The sequence below is a fragment of the Podarcis bocagei genome, assembly GCF_964188305.1.
Source record: "Podarcis bocagei genome assembly, chromosome: 1".
NCBI classification, from domain to species: domain Eukaryota; kingdom Metazoa; phylum Chordata; class Lepidosauria; order Squamata; family Lacertidae; genus Podarcis; species Podarcis bocagei.
Genome location: NC_138125.1, coordinates 123,640,768 through 123,665,661, shown reverse-complemented (window position 1 = coordinate 123,665,661; position 24,894 = coordinate 123,640,768). Strand labels below are relative to the sequence as shown.

At 42.8% G+C, this 24,894-nt stretch overlaps 1 protein-coding gene across 2 annotated transcripts in view; it reads right to left on the bottom strand.

Moving 5' to 3' along the window:
- The window catches only part of COL3A1 (collagen type III alpha 1 chain), a 95,862-nt gene that overhangs the window by 8,402 nt on the left and 62,566 nt on the right, over positions 1-24,894 (bottom strand). For both annotated transcript variants that reach the window (XM_081194688.1, XM_081194689.1), the window contains 27 exons: positions 23,862-23,906; positions 23,652-23,750; positions 21,292-21,345; positions 21,010-21,117; positions 20,249-20,302; positions 20,016-20,114; positions 18,669-18,722; positions 18,160-18,258; positions 17,654-17,707; positions 17,506-17,559; positions 16,643-16,696; positions 15,729-15,782; positions 14,585-14,629; positions 14,349-14,447; positions 14,143-14,250; positions 13,346-13,399; positions 12,366-12,419; positions 12,205-12,258; positions 10,555-10,608; positions 8,852-8,959; positions 8,697-8,750; positions 7,669-7,722; positions 6,180-6,341; positions 4,324-4,431; positions 3,258-3,365; positions 1,976-2,029; positions 1,533-1,640 (listed from right to left, as the gene is read on the bottom strand). In XM_081194688.1, the coding sequence (XP_081050814.1) occupies positions 1,533-1,640; positions 1,976-2,029; positions 3,258-3,365; positions 4,324-4,431; positions 6,180-6,341; positions 7,669-7,722; positions 8,697-8,750; positions 8,852-8,959; positions 10,555-10,608; positions 12,205-12,258; positions 12,366-12,419; positions 13,346-13,399; positions 14,143-14,250; positions 14,349-14,447; positions 14,585-14,629; positions 15,729-15,782; positions 16,643-16,696; positions 17,506-17,559; positions 17,654-17,707; positions 18,160-18,258; positions 18,669-18,722; positions 20,016-20,114; positions 20,249-20,302; positions 21,010-21,117; positions 21,292-21,345; positions 23,652-23,750; positions 23,862-23,906 (2,052 nt within the window). The remainder of the gene's footprint in view (positions 1-1,532; positions 1,641-1,975; positions 2,030-3,257; positions 3,366-4,323; positions 4,432-6,179; positions 6,342-7,668; positions 7,723-8,696; positions 8,751-8,851; positions 8,960-10,554; positions 10,609-12,204; positions 12,259-12,365; positions 12,420-13,345; positions 13,400-14,142; positions 14,251-14,348; positions 14,448-14,584; positions 14,630-15,728; positions 15,783-16,642; positions 16,697-17,505; positions 17,560-17,653; positions 17,708-18,159; positions 18,259-18,668; positions 18,723-20,015; positions 20,115-20,248; positions 20,303-21,009; positions 21,118-21,291; positions 21,346-23,651; positions 23,751-23,861; positions 23,907-24,894) is intronic.

Sequence of the window (24,894 nt, the reverse complement as noted above, 5' to 3'; positions counted from 1 at the left end):
TATGCCGAGAATCGATTTTCTGGCTATAAACTGGATGTGTCACAAAACAGAGAAAACATTCACATCCCAAGCTCCCAAATATATTAGCAAACATAATGAACAAACATCACTTCCATTTTTAAAAAACAACACATGTATGCTCAGGGCTTTTTTCAGCCAGAACTAATTGGAACTCAGTGCTGGCACCTCTCAGGTGGGTGCCGTTGCCATTACAGTGGTACCTCGGGTTACAGACGCTTCAGGTTACAGACTCCGCTAACCCATAAATAGTACCTCGGGTTAAGAACTTTGCTTCAGGATGAGACCAGACATTGTGCAGTGGCGGCACAGCGGCAGCAGGAGACCCCATAAAGTAAAGTGGTGCTTTAGGTTAAGAACAGTTTCAGGTTAGGAACGGACCTCTGTACTTAACCCATACTTAACCTGAGGTACCACTGTATAAGAGAAAAAGGAGGGATTCATGGTGCATTCCGGCACCTCTTGTTCTAGAAAAATAACACTTTGTAGGCAGCACAGTTTTTCACAGTGCCCTCAGGTCATGTTGGTGTATGCCCCTGGATTTAACTTGGAGTGGCTTTTCATCGGAAAAAATGGCAGTAGGTCGTTGAAAAATCCAAATTCAAGTTGTTTCAGTGGAGGAAATTCTGTTCTAGAGCACTAGAGTATGACACATGGTCACATCCCACTGTTTTCAGCATTTCAAAGGAAATGACATTACAAATAACTAAATCATTTTGAAAATTCCTGTTTCGATAAGGCTTTTTTTTTTTGCAATTGCTAGTTAGTGGGATCGACTCGAAGCAATTCACCCAAAGAAAATCCACTAAACGGGCAAGGTGCCGTATTTTTCACTCTATAGGACGCACTTTTCCCCCTCCAAAAATGAAGGGGAAATGTGTGTGCATCCTATGGAACGAATGCAGGCTCCTTGGCTTCAGCGATAGCAACACGAAGCCTCCGAAACGCAGAGGGAGCGCTCCCTCCACGCTCCGGAGGCTTTGCGTTGCTTTCGCTGAAGCCTGGAGACCGAGAGGGGTCGGTGCACACCGACCCCTCTTGCTCTCCAGGCTTCAGGGATAGCTGCCTGAAGCCTTCCGAGCACAGCGGGAACTCGCGCTGCACTCCGAAGGCTTCAGGTTCCTTTCGCTGAAGCCGGGAGAGCAAGACTCTTCTGGCTTCAGCAGAGAGGGAGAGCTGCGCAGCGCCCCTTCAGTGAAGCAGGAGGAGAAATGGAAGGGGCTCCGTTTCTCCTGCTGCTTCGCTGAAGGGGCGCTGAGCAGAGAGGGGGGGAATTTTTTTCCTTGTTCTCCCCCTCTAAAACAAGGTGCGTCCTATGGTCGGGTGTGTCCTATAGAGCGAAAAATACGGTAAATCTCTTGGGAAAGTGCCTTCCTCGCTGTGGTATTGCTGATGGGTTCCCCGCTTCCTTGTGGTGTCAGACGGAGGTGGAAAAAGCCTAGCGTACTGTTAATACCCTGCTAGTTTACTATCACATAGATGCTAGTAAGGAAACATAGGAAGGCAGCACTTACTGGATGTCCTCTCTCGCCTGATTTCCCAGCTGGACCAGTATTACCTGGGGGACCCACATGACCTGGAGCCCCTGGCAAACCAGGAGATCCATTTTCACCACGATCACCCTGAGGAGACAACAAATGGCCAACGTGAGGAATTCATTTAATTTTCTAAATGACCATAAACACAGTCAAATGCTAGTACGGCGGTACCTTGGTTCCCGAATGGCTTAGTTGACAAACAAATCGGCTCCCGAACGCCGCAAACCTGGAAGTAAGTTTTCTGGTTTGCGAACGTTTTTCAGAAGCTGAACATCCGTTTTGGCTGTTGGCATTGTTCACACGCCTTGGTTTGTCAACATTTTGGAAGTCGAATGGATTGAGTTCAAGAACCAAGGTCCACTGTATTGATTAGGACTAGCAAGAGCACACATGACCACCTTGGTTAAGTTGCTTCTCACCTTTGGTCCTGAAGACCCATCACGACCTGGTAAACCATCTGATCCAGGGTTACCCTGAGAAATATGGGAGAAAGAAGGCTTTAAATATAAGTATAAACAGATTGAAGCAAAGGGAAAGACTGGATTTCTTAAGAGAAATCCTTTAACATTTCGGAAAGATTTAGCTCTGGAGTGATATTTCCACCAAGAGTTTAACTTTGAAATTATCGTGGTCATAATGGCATGTCAAAAGAGGCTGCTGCTGCTTTTCTGAGATTGCTCACTCATTAAGGGATTTCCCACACATCGCACATGAAGAGGAACGCAGTACCACATGCTGATATGCGTGCCCGAATAGGGAATCACACATTAAACTTCCATGCTACCTCTGACACAATGCTTTTCATTGAAACTGGTCTTATGTTCAGCTGTGAGTCTGAATTAAACCATAATCATGTGAAGAGAAACCAAGCACAAAGATGTGCAAATAAGCCTTTAATGTCTAGGCATAGACCAGTTTGGACAGGTTCCTTCTCTGGTCTGCTTGGAGTCTCTGCCCCCAGAAGGCTGGCTGTTGCAGCTGACTGGCCACAGGGGTGCAAAATAAGCAGTGCTACAGTCAAGCAACAGTCACTCAGGCACACCAGAGGAAGCTTGTCCAGCTCTCCCTCCAACCCATGTGACAGCAACAAATGGGTCTCCCAGGAAGTAAGGGCCTTTGTCTTGTACAGTACAGTGGTGCCTCGCAAGACGAAAAGAATCCGTTTTGTGATTCTCTTCGTCTAGCGGTTTTTTCGTCTTGCGAAGCAAGCCCATTGAAGGATTAGCGGATTAGCGCTATTAGCGCTATTAGCGCTATTAGTGGCTTTTAGCGGCTTATCTGCTGATCGGATCAGCTGATAAGCGGTTTAGCAGCTTAGAAAAAGGGGGGGAGGGAAAAAAACCAGCAGGAACTCGCAAGACATTGTCGTCTTGCGAAGCAAGCCCATAGGAAATTTGTTTTGCGAAGCACCTCCAAAATGGAAAACTCTTTCGTCTAGCGAGTTTTCCGTCTTGCGAGGCATTCGTTTTGCGGGGCACCACTGTAATCAAATTCAAAGAAATCAAGCAATGTGCATGCATGGGTGCAAACCGGTATCCAGCTTCCCACAGAAGGAAGACCAAGTCTTTCCTAGTCTCTGTACTAGGATGTACAACAGGATGTTTGAATGAGGCTAATTTGTCTCATTTTAGGTGGGCAAAATTTCTACATGCAGTGTGTGTTTATCCCTAGGATAGAACTAAGATGAAATTATTTCCATACGTCTCTGCCTGGTTCTCCGGGTGCTCCATTGAGGCCCATTGGACCTGGTGGACCTTGAGGTCCTCGTTCTCCTGGGCTACCATTGGATCCTGGTTTGCCATCTTCACCCTGCAATGGAAAAACAGATGGATTAATGACATACGGACATTTTTTAAAAACCCTGCTAAATGTGAGCTGTTGTAGGCATGAAGAAGTTAAGGCCATAGAGAGCTGTTCCTAGACTCAGCTGGGTCAAACCTCTTCTCGAGGGAGAAAGTGAAGCTGCTTCTTTTCCTATTCCTCACTCTCTCTTCTCACTATGTAATCCACCAAGACAGACGGGTCTGAACTTGCATGTTTGGAACTATATGCTGTATTAGACACCCAAGAGTAATCTACCTGTGGTTCTCCTTGCTGCTGCGAGGAACAATGCATGAATCAGACTTTAGGAGTTAGTAAGTAAAGCTTTTAAATTTACTTGAGTGTGTGGTCCGTTCATTGCTAGAGGGGTAGAGAGGTGGCAAGAGCTTTAAAGCAATGGGGTATGCAAAAGGGCTCAATAACATTTCTGCCCATCATAAGCAAACTCCAAAACTACTGGGGGAGGGGGGGAACCTCTCATTTCCTTGATACCGGCTAATTATACCAGCTTGCACCCATATTGAAAGCTGCTGGCTAGTCAAAAGCTGCCCCCATGGGGCTGACCCAGCCACTTCCTGCCTCCAGCAGTATTGCATTGCATCTGTCAGTAAATAATTAAGCTTGTTCTTCCTTGGACTCTATTCAGTGAAGGCAAGTGATTACTACCATCTCTCCCACCACACTGACCATCATTGACATAATGTCACCATATAGTACCACAAAACTGCAGATACTGACACAAAAATGGAATTCTATGTTTTATAACTCTGGAGGAAATCACCAATCACTGGGGACTTGTCCACAAAACAGCTTCCTCACACATTTCTTTATGAAGCTCACACACACACACACACACACATCACTTCAAGACCTAATTTCTAAAAACACAAAACGTTTGTTCTGTTAAATAATTTGGAGAATTAAAAGTAGTGGAATAATGCCTTACCTTTCCGCCAGGTGCGCCATTGGCACCAGATGGACCTCTCGGGCCGGGCAACCCTACAGAACCACGTTGCCCAGGTATGCCACCCAATCCTGAAGGACCTGGAAAACCCTATGAAGAGAAATACAGAAACAAATTTGTTTATGGGATTTATTTACTGATTGTATTTATCGCCTTGGACAATAAACATTTTCCCCAGACCAACAAATACAGATGCAGAAAATGGCTTTTGAAGCTTACTGAGATATGTGTAGCTGGGGGGATGGGGGAGAAGGTTTCTATTGCAGAACATGCTCAGCTGAGCAGAGATGGTACAGATGAAAATGCACTCCATGCCTTGCAGAGCATAATGGAGACCATCTTCCCTGACACTCACGAGGTCTCCCTCTCCTCATTAAGATTAGGCTTGAAAGAAGCGGTATGTTGTAGCCAACAGAACAGTGTGGTGTGTGCTTGGTTGCAGTGTTTGTGTGGTGCCATAACAGCTTCTCCAGTGAGCAAATGGACCCATGGGCCCCTGTCACGATTATGGGCCTCCATATTTCTTAGAAATAGTGTTCTGATAAAACTTTCGCTAAGGCTTTTAGAGCCAGATAATGAATAATCCAATCTTAGGTCCCCAGATGTTGTTGGACTGCAAGCCCCACAATCCTGTGCCATTTATCCAGATGGCTGGGCCTGATCAACAACATTGAGGAACCCAAAAATTGAGGAAGGCTGACTTAAAGTCTTGCCTCCCACCAATTATGTTTAAAGGGGGGGGGGGATACTTTTTACATTCTGAGTTGCTCCATTTCTAAGAAACAGAGGAATGGTTGAGGCATAATGCAGAACCATAGTTTGGCGCTATGTGAATGACCCTGGCAGAAACATCGAGCTTGAAGTATTCTCCTGTCCATGAGCCTGGGAAATCCTTCCCCCATTTCCTGGTTTGAGGCCAACCATAGTTTACCATTTAATGTGAACTGGCAAACTATGATTTGAGCTTGCCCTGAAAACTAGGATCAAAAACCATTATCCAATCCTGTGATATAGATAAAACAATGTGTATGTTTAGCTAAAGGGACCCCGGACCATTAGGTCCAGTCGTGACCGACTCTGGGGTTGCGGCGCTCATCTCGCTTTATTGGCCGAGGGAGTTGGCGTACAGCTTCTGGGTCATGTGGCCAGCATGACTAAGCCGCTTCTGGCAAACCAGAGCAGCGCACGGAAACGTTGTTTACCTTCCCGCCGGAGCGGTACCTATTTATCTACTTGCACTTTGATGTGCTTTCGAACTGCTACGTTGGCAGGAATGTGTATGTTTACTCCTTACCATTTGAAGAGTGTTAACAAAAACTTAAGTAAATGAAATTTTTTTGTAGCGATGTTAAATCTCCATGCAGCTAGCCTTTTAAGCCTTGCTTCCAGACTGGAGGAGACAGCAGCCAATAGCCAGCCAGACAGCAAGGCACTGCCCTCCAGGTGGGGCCACTGATTGGCCTGTTTGAAGACGGTGTCATGGGCAGGAAGACCGCCCCTGAACTCCTGCTGGCCATGGGGAATTCCCCTTCAATGGCCTGTGCCTAAGCCATCAGAGGAAGGAGGCCAAGAGTAAGGGGATGCAACTGTCCCCCACCCCCGGGAGAGTGATGAGCACCCATTTTGACATGCAGGCAAGGTAATGCATTGATTAAGAAGAAGAGCTGCTATGACTAGCTGTAAAGATTGGTCCTAATTTATTACACACCCACAACAGATCAGTGTAATCACTGCATTTGTAATTTTTGCGTATCAGAAGTAAGACGTCACAGGAAAACAGTAATCTTTCACCGAATATTTTTAACTCTATTTTATAAACGCCCAAATAATGTACTTACTGGTTCTCCTTTTACACCTGCCGGACCTTTTTCACCTGGTGGGCCAGGCTCACCTTTGGGACCAGCAGCTCCTGGGCCACCAGCAGGACCAGTAGAACCAGCTGGGCCCGGAGGCCCATCCTTGCCTGGGGGACCCGCATTGCCAGGAAGTCCTGGGTTACCCTAGGAGTCAATATTTGAAAGTGATGCTTGACATACAGTATTTGAGTCAACACTCGTAGAATACCAAAATAATGGAGAATTTATGTTATGTGTCCAAAGAGATAGACCTCCTTGATTTAGACTTGCCACCCTTCAATATGGATTGAATTGAGCTCTAAGAACACTTTCAAAAAAAATGTCTTTATTCCTTGTCCTAAGTCTTGCTTGGATCCAGTTGCAGGAATTGTTCTTCGCAGCTAGGCTTTAGTTCAAGCCAAGTTGCAAAAGGACATTTTGCTATATAGAAGAAGAAGAAGAAGAAGAGGAGGAGGAGTTTGGATTTGATATCCCGCTTTATCACTACCCGAAGGAGTCTCAAAGAGGCTAATATTCTCCTTTCCCTTCCTCCCCCACAGCAAACACTCTGTGAGGTAAGTGGGGCTGAGAGACTTCAAAGAAATGTAACTAGCCCAAGGTCACCCAGCCGCTTCATGTGGAGGAGCAGAGACGCGAACCCGGTTCCCCAGATTACGAGTCTACCGCTCTTAACCACTACACCACATTGGCGACAGCATGATCTCAAACCAGGTGGCATAGGAGCAATGGCCTGGAGAAAGATTGCAGGGTGGCACAGATGCCGCCATGGCCTCCCAATTCCATCGCTGAGATTTTTGACCTCTCATAGAGGCCAACAGGTTCTTGTGAAGGGGGTGGAGTGGCAGGCCGTTTAACAGGGCAGGGCAGCCCACCATTCACCTCTTTCACACATCGTGGGCCAGTTTTGCAGCCCTCCATCCCTTGGTTTAGAGTCTTCCACTGAGGCATTGAGTGGCTGCTGGTTTTCAGAGCCAGAAGGAATTTGACTCATAACCACAACTGGCCTTTGGTTGAGAAGATTCGCTTTTCACTTAGTGGATTACATGGGGTTGTTGGGCCTGATACATAGACATATGTCACAATTAGTGTGGAAATGGCATTGGGTAGGATTTAAGTACAAGGAGTCACAAAGAGGCACATCAGCTGCTGGCCTGAGTGTGACCCTGGATTCCACCCAGAGGTTTCTTCCTTACAGCTCTGATGTAGGTGAATCTGGAAGAACCTAAGCAGGCAATATTGGAGGTTCTGTAGTTTGGGGCAGGTTGGTGTTTCTCCATCAGGAAGATAGTTTTATAATTTATTAAAACAAAAACCAGTAGATTAAGACTTCACAAGCAATATGTGCTCAACCTATGGGCAAGTAAATTCATGTCCATGGAGCTGGGCACTCATCCCTGGCCACTTGAGAACTCAAAGGCAACTGGAGACATTAGTAGCATGGAAAGGATTAGGAAATGGTAGGTATTCTTACACTGTTGCCTGGAGGGCCAGGTAAGCCACGAGTACCAGGAAAGCCAGCCTGACCCTGAAAAATATAAGTGATGCTCAAGTTAACAGGTCATAAAACACTAGTATCTTCAAATACCGAAAAGCAGAATTCAAGGGACTGAAATATCCTTAAGTACATAATTAAATCGCCTACTTTGATGACTATGTTGGAAGTTACTACATGAGAGTGAAAAATAACCGCATTTTTTACATGGCAACTGAGATTTATATGGCGAATGTGCCTGTCAGAAACAGGTCTGGAATACAAGATTATTGTGGCAAGCTAAAGACTCCTAGAGGTATTGCAGCAGAACCTTTCTGGACTTCATCAGATGCAGGAAGCATTGTCCTCTGTTGGCAGATATATATTAAGAGACCAATGCTAGAGAATCTTTGTGCAATATGTAGCCATGTTGTGAAAAGATATGAATGCATTTCCATTTTATCTCCACGTAAGAACAGGAGGTCAACATTTTACAATGGATGGGCTGGTCTAACTAAATAATAATCATTTTTATTATTTGTACCCCGTCCATCTGACTGGTTACCTCAGCCACTCTGGGTAGCTTCCATCATATAACAAAACATAATACAACATTACATATTAAAAAGCTTTCCTATGTAGGGCTGCCTTCAGATGTCTTCTAAAGCTTATATAGTTACTCATCTCCTTGACATCTGATGGGAAGGTGTGCCACTACCAAAAAGGCCCTCTGCCTGGTTTCCTGTAGCTTCACTTTTCACAGCAAGGGAACTGCCAGAAGGCCCTCGGAGTATGTCAAAGCATGCATCAAAATATGGTACTTTTGTCAATTAGAGCTTTCAGGCCAGGTGAACCAAAGCATGTCGCACCTAAACTACTTTCTTATTTATCTATGTCAGGGGAATCCAGCATGCTTCTCTTAGATCACAGCATACTTGAGCAAGTGCCACTACTTGCATCTGACTGGGACTGGAACATGCATCAGCATTGCTTACTGACAGAGGAGAGACTGAAAAAACAATACTCACTACTGGCCCTGGCGACCCTCGCTCTCCTTTTCCTCCTGGGGGACCAGCTGGACCCTAGACAGGATATGAGAACGATACATCATAATGCCAGAAGGAAAATGCAGACCAGCAATACATTGACTTCAGAAACATTAGATTAGGATATCTATGCTTACGGGTGCTCCAGGGCCTCCGGACGGACCTGCAGCGCCTGGGGCTCCGGGTTCACCACGCTCACCAGAAGGGCCTTTCTCTCCTTTTCCACCAGGTTCTCCATTTTGTCCCTATAGAAAAGTAAGACATGCATGTTAAACATCAACATTATTATCAGTAGGAGACACAGGATTTCTTTTTCCCCAGCCAGAACTGGCCGGAACTCAGTTACAGCACTTCTCAGGTGGGCACCATTGCCATTAAAAGAGAACAAGGGAGTTCCAGCACCTCTTTTTCTAGAAAAATAGCACCAATGAGATATAATAATGACTGATTACGAGGTGAATAATGAGACCTAACAGGAGCTATTGAGTCCTGCTCCCCTGCTTTTTTGCGGGGGCTGCAAATCCTGTCATGGATGATTCTGGTAGAAAGCCTCTCTGAGCTTGGCTTTGGCTGGGGAGGGAGGGCTATAAATACAATTTTATTATTATTATTATTAAAGAGTGCTTTGGGAAAGCTGGAATCCAAATTTAATCACCTGTCAAGCTCAATGTTTGTTTCACTGTAGATGCAATTAAAGATGCTTATCGCAAAGTAGTGTGCACAGAGCTAATGTCTTATTCATTTCCCTGACAACTTCCCTCAAAGACTGGGCTTTTCAAAAGACCACGATTCCTCCTTGGTTCTGCTCTCCAGCTCCAGCATTTATTGCTTATAAAAGATGTTACAGGCAATCTCAGTGCAGGGCGAAGGGTAGAATCGCCTCAAGAAGCAACTGGTTGCAGCAGGGCCTTCTGCTGTGAGCAGAGGAGCACTCAAATTCTGTTTGGCACAAGCACCTTACTATGGGGGTTATTGCTGTTTACATGTCATTGAGGTTTTTTCATTGCTAAATCGCTATATTGTAAAAAGCAGCCGCCAGGTGTACTTGATGCAGAAGGAGAAGCAAGCACATCTGGATTACTATTAGACAAGTGGATGTGCACCAAAAGCTTGCTGTGCTTCCTTCCTCCTAATAGTAGAGCTCCTGTTCAGGGTCCTAGGCAGCTATTTTCTCAGTTGTTCAGAGTTTTAGCCAGTCTTTTCTGGTTGGTCTTTTCCAACAATTATCCTAGATTCTGTGGTTGCTGGGCATGCTCAGGCCTTATGGCTAGGCGTTTCTGTTTTTGGTTTCTAAAACATTTATTGTACTTCTACAAATATCAAAGTTTCACAGAGAACCCTGAAACCTCTCTCTTCTTTCTGTGGCTTGGTTTTCAAAGAGCCTAGTTCTCGAATGTTTTGGCTCCCAAACATTCAAAAACCGGAAGTGACTGTTCGGGTTTTCGAATGTTCTTCTGGAAGCTGAACATCCAATGGGGCTTCCACAGCTTCTGATTGGCTGCAGGAGCTTCCTGCAGCCAATCAGAAACTGCGATTTGGAAGTTGAACGCTTTGGAAATTGAACGGACTTCCGGTACCGATTCCGTTCGAATTCCAAGGTACAACTGTAGTTCTATTCGCACTCACTGCCTGAATTTACTAGAAGGTTCAATATTTCTAGGAAGCTGTTGCCTTCCTCTTGCTATGCACAGGTGAGAGTGAAAAAGGGGTAATAATTATCTTCTGATGTACTTAAAATCTATGGAAAAAGACTAGGAAAATACAAAAAGTATCTATCTATCTATCTATCTATCTATCTATCTATCTATCTATCTATCTATCTATGCATCTTTGTACTTACAGGAGCTCCAGGGAAGCCAGCGGGGCCTGGGGGTCCTTGCTCTCCTCGATCACCCTGAAAATGCCAACGAGTAATACAATTAAATCACCTCAGAAGTTTGCAAAGTACCACCTCTAATGTTGTTCCTATTTCAGCTGCTCTGGTTTGCGGATATTCTGCATTTGCAAGATCCCCCTATTCTCCCCTCTCAAGACGTCAAACTATTTACAACATCGAATAAAGTGTGCAAAAGTTTTGAACCCTTTCACAGCTGGTTATGTTTTGTTAGCTTGGCAACTTCTTATGGGAATGACTTGATCAAGGATAGGTAAAAGTAAAGGGACCTCTGACAGTTAAGTCCATTCGTGAATGACTCTGGGGTTGCGGCGCTCATCTCGCTTTACAGGCCGACGGAGCCGGCGTTTGTCCGTTTCTGCAGACAGTTTTTCAGAGTTGTGCAGCCAGCATGACTAAGCCGCTTCTGGTGAAGCCAGAGCAGCGCACAGAAATGCCGTTTACCTTCCCGCCAGAGCGGTACCTTTTTATCTACTTGCACTGTGTGCTTTTGAACTGCTAGGGTGGCAGGAGCTGGGACAGAGCAACGGGCGCTCATCCTGTCATAGGGTCTCGAACCGCCAACCTTCCGATCGGCAAGTCCAAGTGGCACAGTGGCATTTAAACCACAACGCCACCCGTGTGGCTATAAAGGATAGCAAGCGTCTAAACCCAGACTTTGCTTGAATGCCCTATACATTGACTCATTCCCCACCTGCTGTGTTCAGTTCCTTTCTTATTTCTTTATCTGTTTTGTATACCAATGCAAGAAAGCCATGCATTCCTCCCCTCCCCTTGTGAGATTTTCATGTTTCTCAAGAGTCCAAATGTGCTCTGTGTGGCAGGAAAGTTAAATAAACCCACAAATGGACATTCTAATAATGAACTATTATTTATCAAGCAGCTAGGAAATGATCAATAATATTTTAAATAGGACAATAAGGTTAATTTCCCTCATAGGAAAGAATCAATAATATGCATGTATGTCACCTTGGGTTCCATGATGGAAGAAAGGTGGGATATGAATGCAAGAAAAAAAAATAAAAAAAATAAACGTTGATTATATTCTTGTACGTATCTACATGGCCAGACTGCTTTGCTAAAGATGCTTATTTTGTCGATAATCAGTGCTGTGTGCTAGGCATCAATTTTAGTTACACGATTTTATGCCACCAGCAGAGTTAAATGTTTAAAATGGATCACTAGAGATCTTATAATAGATTATTATAAGAAAAATGAATAGGGTAATGTTGAAATCATGGCTCCTTAAATTTGCGTAAATGTAAAATGTCAGCGGGGGAAGGGAAAGGAGAGGGAAATATGTGTACAGGTTCCTATTGGTTGGTAGTGAAATTTGTGAGATTATGCATATAATTTAGTACAGAAGAGGGATTGATTTACTTTCATGTATAGTTTTAAAATACATGCCAAAAAGAAATGATATTCTGGCACCTTCTATTATATATTGATCCCTAAGCAAGCAAACCAACACTGAGAAATACTATATGTGAAGTCAATGGGTTGTACAGAGCTACATTTCTTCCTTGGAAAATACTTTAGGAGCAGTAGGAAACAAAAATTGGCTTAAATTATGATTGAAAATAAAGGATCTCTTACGGGACCACCACGGGGACCTGTTGGACCATGAGGCCCAGCTGTTCCAGGCTCTCCCTGAAAGAAAAGAATATATATTTTTTTTCAGAATTGGATTCTTCAAAATGTGCACAGTTGACATTTACATATGAATAATAATCGCCATTTTGGAATGAGACCTATACCTTGTCTCCTGGTTGGCCTGCTGGACCGGGGGGTCCAATGGAACCGACAGGACCCTGAAGGATGAAATATATATATATATATTCAGCAGTGTAATATTAATAAAAAACTGTGAACACAACTTTCAACAAAGTCTGGAAAGCAAAAGTGTTCTGAATATTCTTTCCCCAGACTTCTGGTTTCCTGCGGAGGTAATGGCGGTGTGGAATTGATCGCTCCGCAAAAAAGCGGTCAACTCGGAGGCTTGCAGGGGTTATAGGTGATCTATAGGGTAAATCTGGGTTGTTGTTGTTTTATACTTTCATGCTATAAGAATTAGTGATGGTGCTGAAATTCCAAACTGAGTAAGGGATTGGAACTGAATCTTCCACTTTGGAAATACCAAGCTGAAGTTAAACCTCTGCGTCTCAAAATAGGCTCAACCACTACCAGTAGTCAAAGCTGATCCCCACCACTAAAACACACACACACACACACACACACACACACACACACACACACGTGTTAAGTTGGGGAGAAATGGCTAGGAGGGTTCGAAACAGTCAAACATCTATCAACGCTGAGGAACATGGGCTATATAGAAGTTTGCATTGCCTCCCAGCTCAGGAGCATCCACTGTTACATGGGAGCATAGAATGTGTGGGTTTACAATCCCTCCCAGCTTTATCCACTGAGCAGAGAAATATTGGAAAACTGCACTCCCTGTGCAGTAAACGCTCCTGAGCATACACATGACTGTCTATTTCCAATGTGACCTGTGCCATTGCTACCAACCCTCCCTGCTGGCCTCTGCTGCTGGTTCTTGCCCTCTGGACTTACCTGACAAGGGGAAGTTTGGGAAACTGGTAGGGAAGGTTAGCAAGGAGCTCCCCAGACTCATATAATGAGCTGGAAGAGAACTATTGGAAATCCACCCTCCCGCCCATAAAGGGATGTTGTAGCCAAGTTATCTAAAAATGAACCCATGGGAGGTTTTACTCACTCGGACACCATCTTTTCCAGGTAAGCCATCTCCACCTCTGCTACCAGGCTCTCCCTGTCAAATAAAGCTTATATGGTTACCAGAACAGGAAAAGGGGAGAAAGAGGCATCACTGCTATTTCTTAACATTGCTAAATCACCAGGAGTCTGTTTGCTGCGATCAGTGTTGTAGATATAATGACTCTCCCAACAGAGTCAATCTACTTAGTGTCTGGAAAAGGGTCATTCCCTCCTCGCCAATCTGTAATTTATGTTCATATGCCTATTGTTACCAGTGGCACAGAACTGGTACACAGCGTGCTGTGAGAAAATACTGGTTTTCACAAAGTATATAAAGTATACAAGCAAGGATTAGGAAGTATTAGAAAGTTATGAATTAGGACGCTGAGTCAATCATGGAACTCAAGTGCAAATCTGATCAATAAGTTCAGGGTTAAAGAGTCAAACTGAACCAATCCCACTAATATAAACATATTATGGTGATTAATAGCCCATTCTTAATCCTTTTTGTTTCAATTAGAGTCCTACTGGCTCCAATGGAAGCTAACTCCATGTAAGTATACTTAGGGTAGGGGTGAGAGAGGTATGCTACCTGAAGATTTGACCCCAATATTTTTATATATCATTTTGTGTCCAAAAAGTGGGGATCTCAGGAAAGATAAGTACCTGCAGCTTTTAGTGGCCTCATCTGGCAAGGCAGTTTTTCAAGGAACCTATGATCAGGTCAGTAGTAAAGCTAGCCAGATGATCATTATGATGATCATCATGCGTTGTTGTTGTAAGTACAGAAGTGCATACCTTGTCCCCTTTAGGTCCAGGGCTTCCATTGGGTCCTCTATCTCCAGGCATTCCTTGTAAACCTTGTAGTCCGGGACCTCCAGGAGGACCTGGAGGACCACCTGGGCCCTAGTGGAATGTTTTAAGAAGCTATTACATGACAACAAAAGAGGAAGACCGGAAATATTTTGTAAGGTGTGCACAAAACTAAATAAACTTGTACATACCTTTGCACCTTCTGGTCCAGGAGGGCCAGCTCCACCTCTACTTCCTGGTGGACCCTGAGGTCCTTGTGCACCTCGTTCTCCTGGGATGCCATTTTCACCCTAATATGAATTAAAACATTTTGCTTTGCATGATCTCCAAGGGCCACAGCATGTATTTGTTTGGTTCCCAGCCCCCCTGTTCCATACTTAAACACAAACACACACAAAAAACATGGAGCAGTTGTTACAAAATGTACCTTGGTTCCTGGGAGTCCTGGAACTCCATTTTCACCTCTTGGACCCTGTTATGAACCAAATGCAGATAGATTACTTACATGTTTCATGAAATACATATTCATTAATGCTTAACATTTATAGGTCATGTCATGGCCATAGTTCTCAGACAATGGATTGCTCACACTTCAGTTGCTAAAGGTACTGTGAACAGTACAAGTAATAAACTAGACATCATTCGAAAGCTTACAATGCATCTAATTATCTCTTATTTTGGTTTGAAGTAAACTATACATTATTTGCATCCAGAAACTGAACCAGTACTAACTTTCTTTAAGGTTTTAAAAAGATAATTCAATTCTAATTTATCAAAACCCTTTTTGACCTGTAGGAAAATGCTAACAACTCACACTCTTTTCTGTCCTCGTGTTTAGTCCTTATATAATAGTTTTTTATGCCCTACAGTTTGTATGAAATCCTAGCATATCAGGAGAATATAGATTTTTATTTAAGTAAGAAGCAAATATTGATGGAAACATTTTGTAGACATTGCTTTAAAAATATAGCTTTAAAAAAATCATATTCATACTAAATATGAATTTATTTGACAACAGTCATGATTATGTGATATGTTTTCTATAAATATGAACCTTGTATTCCACTATGGAATATATTTTATGCTACTCATTCTTTTTAAAGTTTTTTATTATTATTATGGTTTATTTTTCTATGTTGTAGGGTTTTTTTTAAAAAAAAACATTTGGCTCATGAGTCACATCACTTCATGGCAGTAATTACTTGGTATGTATTACCTCATTAATTGTTCAATTAAATTAAAGCTATACTAGAAACTAATCCCCACCCCGCCACTGCCCCTGGAAAATGGCTCTATGTCAACATACAGTTAGGACTCGGATTCATTATAGCAACCTTGGAATTTTCCTTGTGTCCCAGGTTTGCTAGGGCTGATATTTCAGCAGTGATATATGCCACCATTTCCAGATATCATTTAGATGCTGCTGTGATAGTATGTGGGAAAGCCTGCATGTTTTTCGCCACACCACCCAGCACTGTGTATCTGTGCATCCATTTCTCCCCCATTTTATTTCTGGAGGTGAAGATTGAGGGGAAAGAGGAGGGAAAAGAGAAGACGAAAGGACAACTTACAGCTTCTCCAGGCTTTCCATTCTCTCCGGGTCCGCCGGGAGGACCAGGTAGTCCCTAGGAGAGGCAAAAGAACTCGTTACACATATATAGGTCTGCTTTTCCAGCACATAAACAGCCCAATGGTGTTGCATGACTTTATAAATAAAAATTCAGAAAGAGTAGAAAGTAGCTTCCTCCACTTAGTGATTTCCATCTGAATATAGGCATGATATTGTGTCAAACTACTGACCCATCTTTTCAGTTATTGTCTACTTTGATTGGCACCGGCCTATTTTCCCCACCTGCCTGGCATTCTTTAACTAGAGATGTCAGGGAATAAGCCTAGATCCTTAAGCATGCCAAATGGCTCCTCCATCTCTGAGTCAATACTATCTCTCTTCCATGATAGAGCACAAACGTGCAGTTCAAGAGTAACCCTAACAAAGGGTATGTTTGCAGCCTGTCACCAATAATTGTTCATATAGCCAAATGTGAGGCTAACCTGGAGGGTCTATGTCAAGGAAAACATCTGTAGGAATATTGAAGGAAACCTACAAATAGGGTTAGATAAATTCCTTGGGAGGTATTCATGGATCTTTTACAACTCCTTTTAGATGACCAGTAGCTAAATTTGATAACCTGATGGTGTCTTTGCAGTTGGGAAAGGCATAAAAATAAAGAGTAGGGAAATCTATGGTACCTTGCTTTTTTCTGGCTGAAATTAGCTCAGAGTTACATTGCTCAAATCCCACTGATTCTGATGGGATGGGATAAGCAAGCTGAGTTCAGGACTGCAGACTTGAACATCAAAACATAATTAAATGATTCGTGTCATAAATGCATTTCCACATTTTCGCCCTAACTTGCTTTTTAAAGAATCTGGTTTGGGGGAAAATATATACTCAAGAATGAATAACAGCCGAATATCAAAATACCTGGAATCCAGGTGGTCCTGTTGCTCCTGGCTCCCCTCTTTCCCCAGAAGGACCCTGGAAAAAACAGAGGGGGGAAGTAGTCATAATAGTTTGCCAACACACTCTACTCATCATTGGCACATCTGTACTGTTTTGTTCCTGGATATGTTGAGATAAAGAAACAATAAGAGGGCAACACTAATCAAGAAGAAGAAGAGGAGGAGGAGGAGGAGGAGGAGTTTGGGTTTGGTATCCTGCTTTATCACTATCCTAAGGAGTCTCAAAGTGGCTAACATTCTCCTTTCCCTTCTCCCCCCACAACAAACACTCTGTGAGGTGAGTGAGGCTGAGAGACTTCAGAGAACTGTGACTGGCCCAAGGTCACCCAGCGGCTGCATGTGGAGGAGCGGGGAAGCAAACCCGGTTCCCCAGATTACGAATCTACCGCTCTTAACCACTACACCACGCTGGCGTAGTAGTAGTAGTAGTAGTAGTAGAAGAAGAAGAAGAAGAAGGCGGCAAAAGTACTGAATTCCTGAATTCCTGATGAATGATTCCCTGTTCTGCTCCCCTCAATCTCATTTCCAATGCTATCGGAACAAACATACTCATTTCCCCTAAATATCGAAAAATAATTTGCATGTTTATCAGATGAAATTTGTGCCCCACTGCCCGATGTCAAGTGAAGTCCCGGACAGAATTGCAGATAGGATGGGTGATAAATTTACTTTGTCTTTTTATAACCAATAGTTACAATTTTAGCAGATATGATATAATTGGGATGCTGCAACAGTAATAGCAGGTTAGAGTAGACGACCTTTGAGGTCCCTTCCAACTCTGAGTCTATGAAATTGTTGTCATGTTTCTCACTGAAGCTTACTTACAGAAGGTCCTGGAGGGCCTTGCGCTCCTGCTTCACCATCCTTTCCCGGTTGTCCCTGTTAAATAATAAGAAGTGGTGTTAGTTATGGTCAGCATAATGCCATAAAGATATAATGTGGAATTACTAGCAGATTGATTAATTCTACTCACCAGTCCGCCTGGAGGTCCAGGTGAACCTCTCTCTCCATTTTTACCTGGTGAACCCTAAGAAATACAAAACATATGGCAGAGTTGAAATGTATCTCTGAAATCTTTTTTTGTTTTTAATAGTGGAAAGTTTCAATGGCTGTGCACTGAAAGCAATAAAAGTTCAGTATACTACATTCTATTTATTATCAAAGTAATGTGATAGAACCATAATTAATGGCCAGTCACAGACATTCAGGGGTGCCATACTCAAAGTAGAAACAGACTGGACTTTTTTCCAGCTGGAACTCACTGGAACTCAGTTCCAGCACCTCTCAGGTGGGTGCCATTGCCATTCTAAGAGAACAACAGAGACATTCATGGTGAGTTCCGGCACCTCTTTTTTTGTAGGAGAAAAAGCACTGGAAACAGATATTCTGTTGTCTGAGTCACAGCACCATGAGTTTATAGAAGCTGTAAGTATAAGTAAGTGTGGCCTCTTAAGTATATATTCTTCAGATTATACTAACCTCGCTACCTTTGGGACCAGGAAAACCCATCACACCAGGTTGACCTCGTGGACCTGCTGGTCCTGGGGGACCACTTCGCCCTGATTCTCCCGGGGACCCCTGATGAAAACAAATGCAAATTAAATGTATAGGGACATGTAAAGAAACAACAGAGAAATATGAAAACCCCAAGGGATCATCTTGCTGTTGTGAATTAAACAAAGACAGTTCTAGCTTATCCTGTCATTTTAAACATTCTTGAACGATTTAAAACACACACACAAACAAAAACAAGAGAACCCTAAGACACTGAAAGTATACGTTCATCTAATAATATTTGGTGTCCCCATGAATGTTAGCAAAGTAGGGTTGACAGTGCCATTTAGTAAAACCCAGAGTAAAAGCTTTGCTAATATAACTTCAGAGCAAACCAATGTACTCAGTAAATTTAAATAAGCTGCTATGTTTATTTTATTACAGGTGTGAAAGTCAAGGATGGTAACAGGAGTGGCATAAAGTTATTTACTTACAGAAGGACCTGGTTTTCCATCCTGTCCTGGGCTTCCTGGGCTTCCTGTTAAACCCTGCGCAAGGAAATGAAAATAGTATTTGTGTAAAAGAGACCTTTCGTAAGAGGACATTTTAGGGTTCCATTTTATTTTTCCCACTGTTACAGCATTAGCCTTGAAGACAAGCTTTATTAAGTGGTAGGGCATGTCATTTTAGGGCATGAAACTTAATTTTTGCTAATCTCTCCAGTGAAGGGTCTTAAAAATTGTTTTTGGGTGTGAAAAATTCAAATCTGCTATTATTTTGTGGCTGGACAACTATTAGCTTGGTAAGTCTACTTTTGGTGCAATAGCACACAAAATGCTTTCAGAAAACAAATAATAATTTAAATTTTCCCTTCTGCAAATGTCAGGTGATGCTAAATAAATTAATTAAAAATATAACTGCAAGTGCTTGGCAAATATTTTCAATGATTTACACACATTTTGCTTGCTTAGCAAAACTAAATTACATTACTTTAACCAAACTTCCTTTTGAATTCCCAAGTCATGTTACAACTTTTTTATCACCTCTCATTTTTGGAATTCGAAAGTTGACAAATTCAAGATGTCCTAGTGGTGCAGTCAAGAAACAAGTCCACCATTTCTTCTCTATAATGAAGCACAGCTCTTTACAAGCATTGACCACTAAGTGCATAGGTGTAAATGGATTCTCAAGGACTTGGACACTGGTAGGGAATTATCTAGAAATCTAGAAAGTTGGTATCTGGATATTAGCAGAATAAAGTATTGGCATATGAGCTCTTTGTTACTATAGCTAGTCATCTCAGCCATCACTAATATGGAATATATATAATATTGTGTGTGTTTGTGTATGTAAAGAACCCCTAGACAGATAAGTCCAGTCAAAGGTGACTATGGGGTTGCGGCGCTCATTTCGCTGTCAGGCTGAGGGAGCTGGCGTTTGTCCACAGACAGCTTTCCGGGTCATGTGGCCAGGATGACTAAACCACTTCCGGAGCAACGGGACATTGTGATGGAAATCAGAGCGCATGGAAACGCCATTTACCTTCCTGCTGCAGCGGTACCTATTTATCTACTTGAGCTGGTACGCTTTCGAACTGTTAGGTTGGCAGAAGCTGGAAGAGAGCAACGGGAGCTCACCCTGTCACAGAGATTCGAACCACCAACCTTCTGATCGGCAAGCCCAAAAGGCTCGGTTATTTATAGCGCAGCGCCACCCGCATCCATATCTATATCTATATCATCTATCATCTGTCTATCATCTATCTATCTATCTATCTATCTATCTATCTATCTATCTATCTTTCTATCTATCTATCCCACCCAGAAGGTATTTTAACTTACTCTCATTCCTGGAAGACCTGGGCTACCATCACGTCCTGGTTCACCCTGAACGCCTCTTTGTCCTGCAGGACCAGGAGAACCTCGTTCACCGGGGCCGCCCTTAAATGGCATTGAAACAAATTCCAATATAGGATTAGTAACAGATTGTGGAAATATAAAGTTGTATTGTAATTTGAGGAAAAACAATAAGCAAAGTAGAAAGTGAACAGTTTAGCAGGAAGAGAAGAGTATACCTTTTCACCTGGAAGTCCATTACTGCCAGGAGGGCCGCGAAAACCTGGGGCACCCTGAAGGAAAAACCAACAGAAATGTTCATGTTGTGGGTCACTTAATAGCAGAGGAAAAGGATGCGCTGAAGTATGCTACATCCCAACCAAGCAGAGAGTCAAATGCATTTTCAGTCTTTTATTTGTACTGAGATGTCCACATAACAATATATATATATATATATATATATGAGATGATATATGAGATTTAGTCAAAAGAATAACTGTAGGCGACATTTCACATTGGATGAAAAGTTTATCTGTTGCTGCTCTAGAATTCATGTACACTGGACCTGATCCAGCTAATGAAAGGACAAGGTCATTGTACCGAGGAGCTTACAATTTAATGCTACCGATGAGGGAAAGTGCTATAGTTGGGGACCACGCTGCAAATCCACACTGTTTCTCAATATATATATATATATATTCAAGAATATGTATATTCAACAATCTCGTTGGCTTTTTTCTAGTGAAAAAAGCTCTTACTCCATTTCATTCTCTTGAATTTACCGTCTTCTGAATAGTCCCTTAAGTTGGGCCAGGCTAATGTTTTGCTGCTTCAGTAGGATTTAGGTTGCAATCCTATCCATACTTAGCTGGAAGTAAGTCCACTGAACTCAGCTGAACTGAATTCTGAGCAGACATGAGTCTGGTTGCACTGTTGGTCACACGAGTTATTTCAAAGGTGTGTTTCCCTTTGTCTAAAACCTGATCTGCTAAGTACTTACGCGTTCTCCTGGACTTCCAGGTATGCCATTTGTGCCAGGTTGACCAGGACCCCCTGCCTTGCCTTCTTCTCCTGGAGGACCAGCAGCGCCGGGAGTACCATTTTCACCCTTATAATGGAATACAATAAAATATTATTAACTGGTAAAGCTGGAGGAGTCCCAAAGATAAAATCTCACTACAGCAATGTACCGATATCTTTTGAAACCAATTTTCCATAAGCAGGAATTACATTCCCCCCCCCCCATCCAAACCTACTAGGTACTGGGTCGACAAATACTCACTCGTTCACCTCTTGGTCCCGGTTCTCCTTTTCCGCCATTCTTACCAGGTTCACCCTAAAGAGAACACACAACCCTTAAAATTTAACCGAAAGACTTATTAAACAGCAATTGTTCCAGCAGGTGAAGCACCTCACATTATAAAAAGGTAAAGGTAAAGGACCCCTGGATGGATACGCCCAGTCAAAGGAGACTATGCGGTGCGACGCTCATCTCGCTTTCAGGCCAAGGGAGCCGGAGTTTGTCTGCAGACAGCTTTCCGGGTCATGTGGCCAGCATGACTAAACAGCTTCTGGCACAACGGAACACTGTGACGGAAACCAGAGTGCATGCAAACACCATTTACCTTCCTGCCACAGTGGTACCTATTTGCAGTATCTACTTGCACCGGTGTGCTTTCAAACTGCTAGGTTGGCAGGAGCTGGGACAGAGCAACGGGAGCTCACCCTGTCATGGGGATTTAAACCGACAACCACAGTGCCACCCACATCCCTATACCTCACATTATACTTCCGATAGAATGTGAGGTTTCACTGACTGAGACCAAATGAACCACACACGCTAGGAGAAAAATTGTGCTGTTCTGAGATTTAGGATCACGTTGTATGCATTCGGCAAAGTGGATTCTGCAGCACTAAAGCTTTTGCCATGACACTCTTTGTCATTTTGCTGCAACAGGGTAGCTGCCCCTGTGGTAAAGATTAACGGTTGTTTCAGACATGCGCATTCACCGCTTGACTTGCTTGTTTGAATGAGCCATCAAAGATCAAACACTACAATGACAGCTTTCATAAAATCTCACAGTGGCTTAGACTTAATCATACATAGAGTAGACCCATTGAAATCAATGGGGCAAGTTAGTCACAGCTAACTTAAGTCTCATTAATTTCAATGAAGCTTCTCTAAGCATGATTATGCCTTGATCAAACATGGCTTTTCAATGCACTTGGGTTACACCCTTAGCGTTAAGTAGGCAAGCGAAAAGCAATCAAGTAAAATCTGCTGCTGAATATTCATCTTGAGCACAAAGTATTGTCAGCAAATATGACCCATTGTCTGCCATGATCTCTCAAGAATTCTTGCTGTTTAGGATGCAAGGCACATGGAATTATTCCTAAGCATGACTGAACCCATCCTAAAGTTACACCTTTTTATTTGTCATGGCACTATATCTAGTAAAATATTTTCTTATCATTAATATTTTTGGCTTCTAGTGCCATCCCCATTTGTATTATATTGCCAAGGCGTGGAGAGTCCTCCCCTCCTGTTGGTAACTTCACAGATAAGAATTAATGAGCAGTTGATAATTTATAGTCTTTTTTTATTCAGTCATCTGGTTGCAAGCAAAAATCCACATCTCTCCACTAGGAGAGCAGCTGGCTACTCTAAATCCTTCCCCTTCCATCCCCCCAAGATCCTGAGAACCAGCAGTAAGTTCCTCCTCTCTGCATTCTTTGTTCTCTAATACAGACAGACCTCCTAGTTCTTGGGGAGGGGGGGTCTCTCACACTCGAATGACGTCTCTGCTGGCTATTCCATCCCTTCTGTTTCTCTTTCCATTATCTCATAGCTAGGTAACTCCTGCCAAAGCTGCTCAGTGTCTGTGTCTCTCCCTGCTTCTGAAACCACTGGAGACAAGTGGGGACAAATCTTCCCCCTCCAGGTCCTCTTCAGGGAAGAGCTGCTCTGCCTGAGAATGCCTTCCCTAACCCTCTGATTCAGGTTATTCCCAGGCATATATCAATAATAACAGCAAGTTAAAGTTAGATTAGCGTAAACCAGAGCCAGGGCCTTTTCACCACTGGCTCCGGCCTGGTGGAACGCTCTGTCTCATGAGACCAGGGCCCTGTGGGATCTGATTTCTTTCTGCAGGGCCTGTAAGACAGAGTTGTTCCACCTGGCCTTTGGCTTAGAATCAATTTGATTCCCTTCCCCCCTTTCTTTTTCCCTTTCTCTTTCTGTGATGAGGCTGCATTTTAATGTCTTAATTCTTTTAATGTATTTTAATCTTGTTTTTAAGTTGTATTTCAATCAACTTGTTTTTATTATTGGTTGTTAGCCGCCCTGAGCCCAGTCTTGGCTGGGGAGGGTGGGATATAAATAAAAATTATTATTATTATTATTATTATTATTATTATTATTATTATTATTATTATATTAAGATGTAATAGTTTTCAGGAGGAAACATGGAAAGTTGGAAGCTCAAAAGATAATCCTCCCCAATTAGGTTCAAGTCATATCCTTGTGCCTATAAGTACTGTATAGATTGCAGGTGTTGTTCTCCAACATCTGTAGGGTTGCAGATGTTGTTTTCCTGAATCCAGTTTTCATGTAAACTTGACAAAGATGAGCTGGCGACTTACAGCTGGACCTCTTTGTCCAGGGATTCCATTGGTACCCGGGGGGCCAGGAGGACCACGGCCTCCGCTCAGTCCAGGAGCACCAGCCATGCCAGCAGGACCCTGTGTGGAAAGAAAATGTGCTCAAATTCACAAATTCCCATGTGATATTGAATAAAATGGCAGCTTAGACCATAGGCACAGCCAATGTGGTATGACAGCAGGATTACTTACTGGGGGACCTTTTGCACCAGGACTTCCATCTCTACCTCCAGGACCCTAGAGAGAATAGGTAATAATGTTTAGAAATGAGTGCATGGGAAAAGCTGCAGAAAGTAGATATAAAATTTACTGCTTGCTATGCTCTAAAAGAAAATTATATGAAAATGTCGTATAGCTGGTACTTAGCAACTAACAGATTATCTAAAATGTATAAGAAGGTTCCTAATAATAACTGAAAGTGTAAACAGGTAGATGGTTTTTTTTACATATATTTGCAGTGGATTTGCAAGAAAGCGAGGGCATTTTGGGAAATGATGCATGTTGAGATAAAAAGATGCTTAAAATGAGTCTATTGAAAAAGCCCGAAGTGTTTCTGTTAGGGATTATAGGGGCAGAAATCCCACCGAAAATGTGAAAATTTGTTCATGTATGTAACAACAGCAGCTAGGATTCTATATCTGCAGAAATGGAAGGAAGAAGAAGTTCCAACTGAAGAAGAATGGATAAGTAAGATAATGGACTATGCAGAACTGGCAAAATTAACAGCAAAATCAAGAGATTCTAACGATGAGTGTTTTATGGAAGAATGGACGCCTTTTTTGGACTATTTAAAGAAATTTTATAGTATGACGAACTCGTGAGTAGGATTTCAGCTATGAGTAACAGAAGTAATTAGATTATAATATTGTGGTTATAACTTGATAGACAGCAGTCACGAAATTAAAAGACGCCTGCTTCTTGGGAGAAAAGCAATGACAAACCTAGACAGCATCTTAAAAAGTAGAGACATCACCTTGCCAACAAAGGTCCGTATAGTAAAAGCTATGGTTTTCCCAGTAGTGATGTATGGAAGTGAGAGCTGGACCATAAAGAAGGCTGATCACCGAAGAATTGATGCTTTTGAATTATGGCGCTGGAGGAGACTCTTGAGAGTCCCATGGACTGCAAGAAGATCAAACCTATCCATTCTGAAGGAAATCAGCCCTGAGTGCTCACTGGAAGGACAGATCGTGAAGCTGAGGCTCCAATACTTTGGCCACCTCAT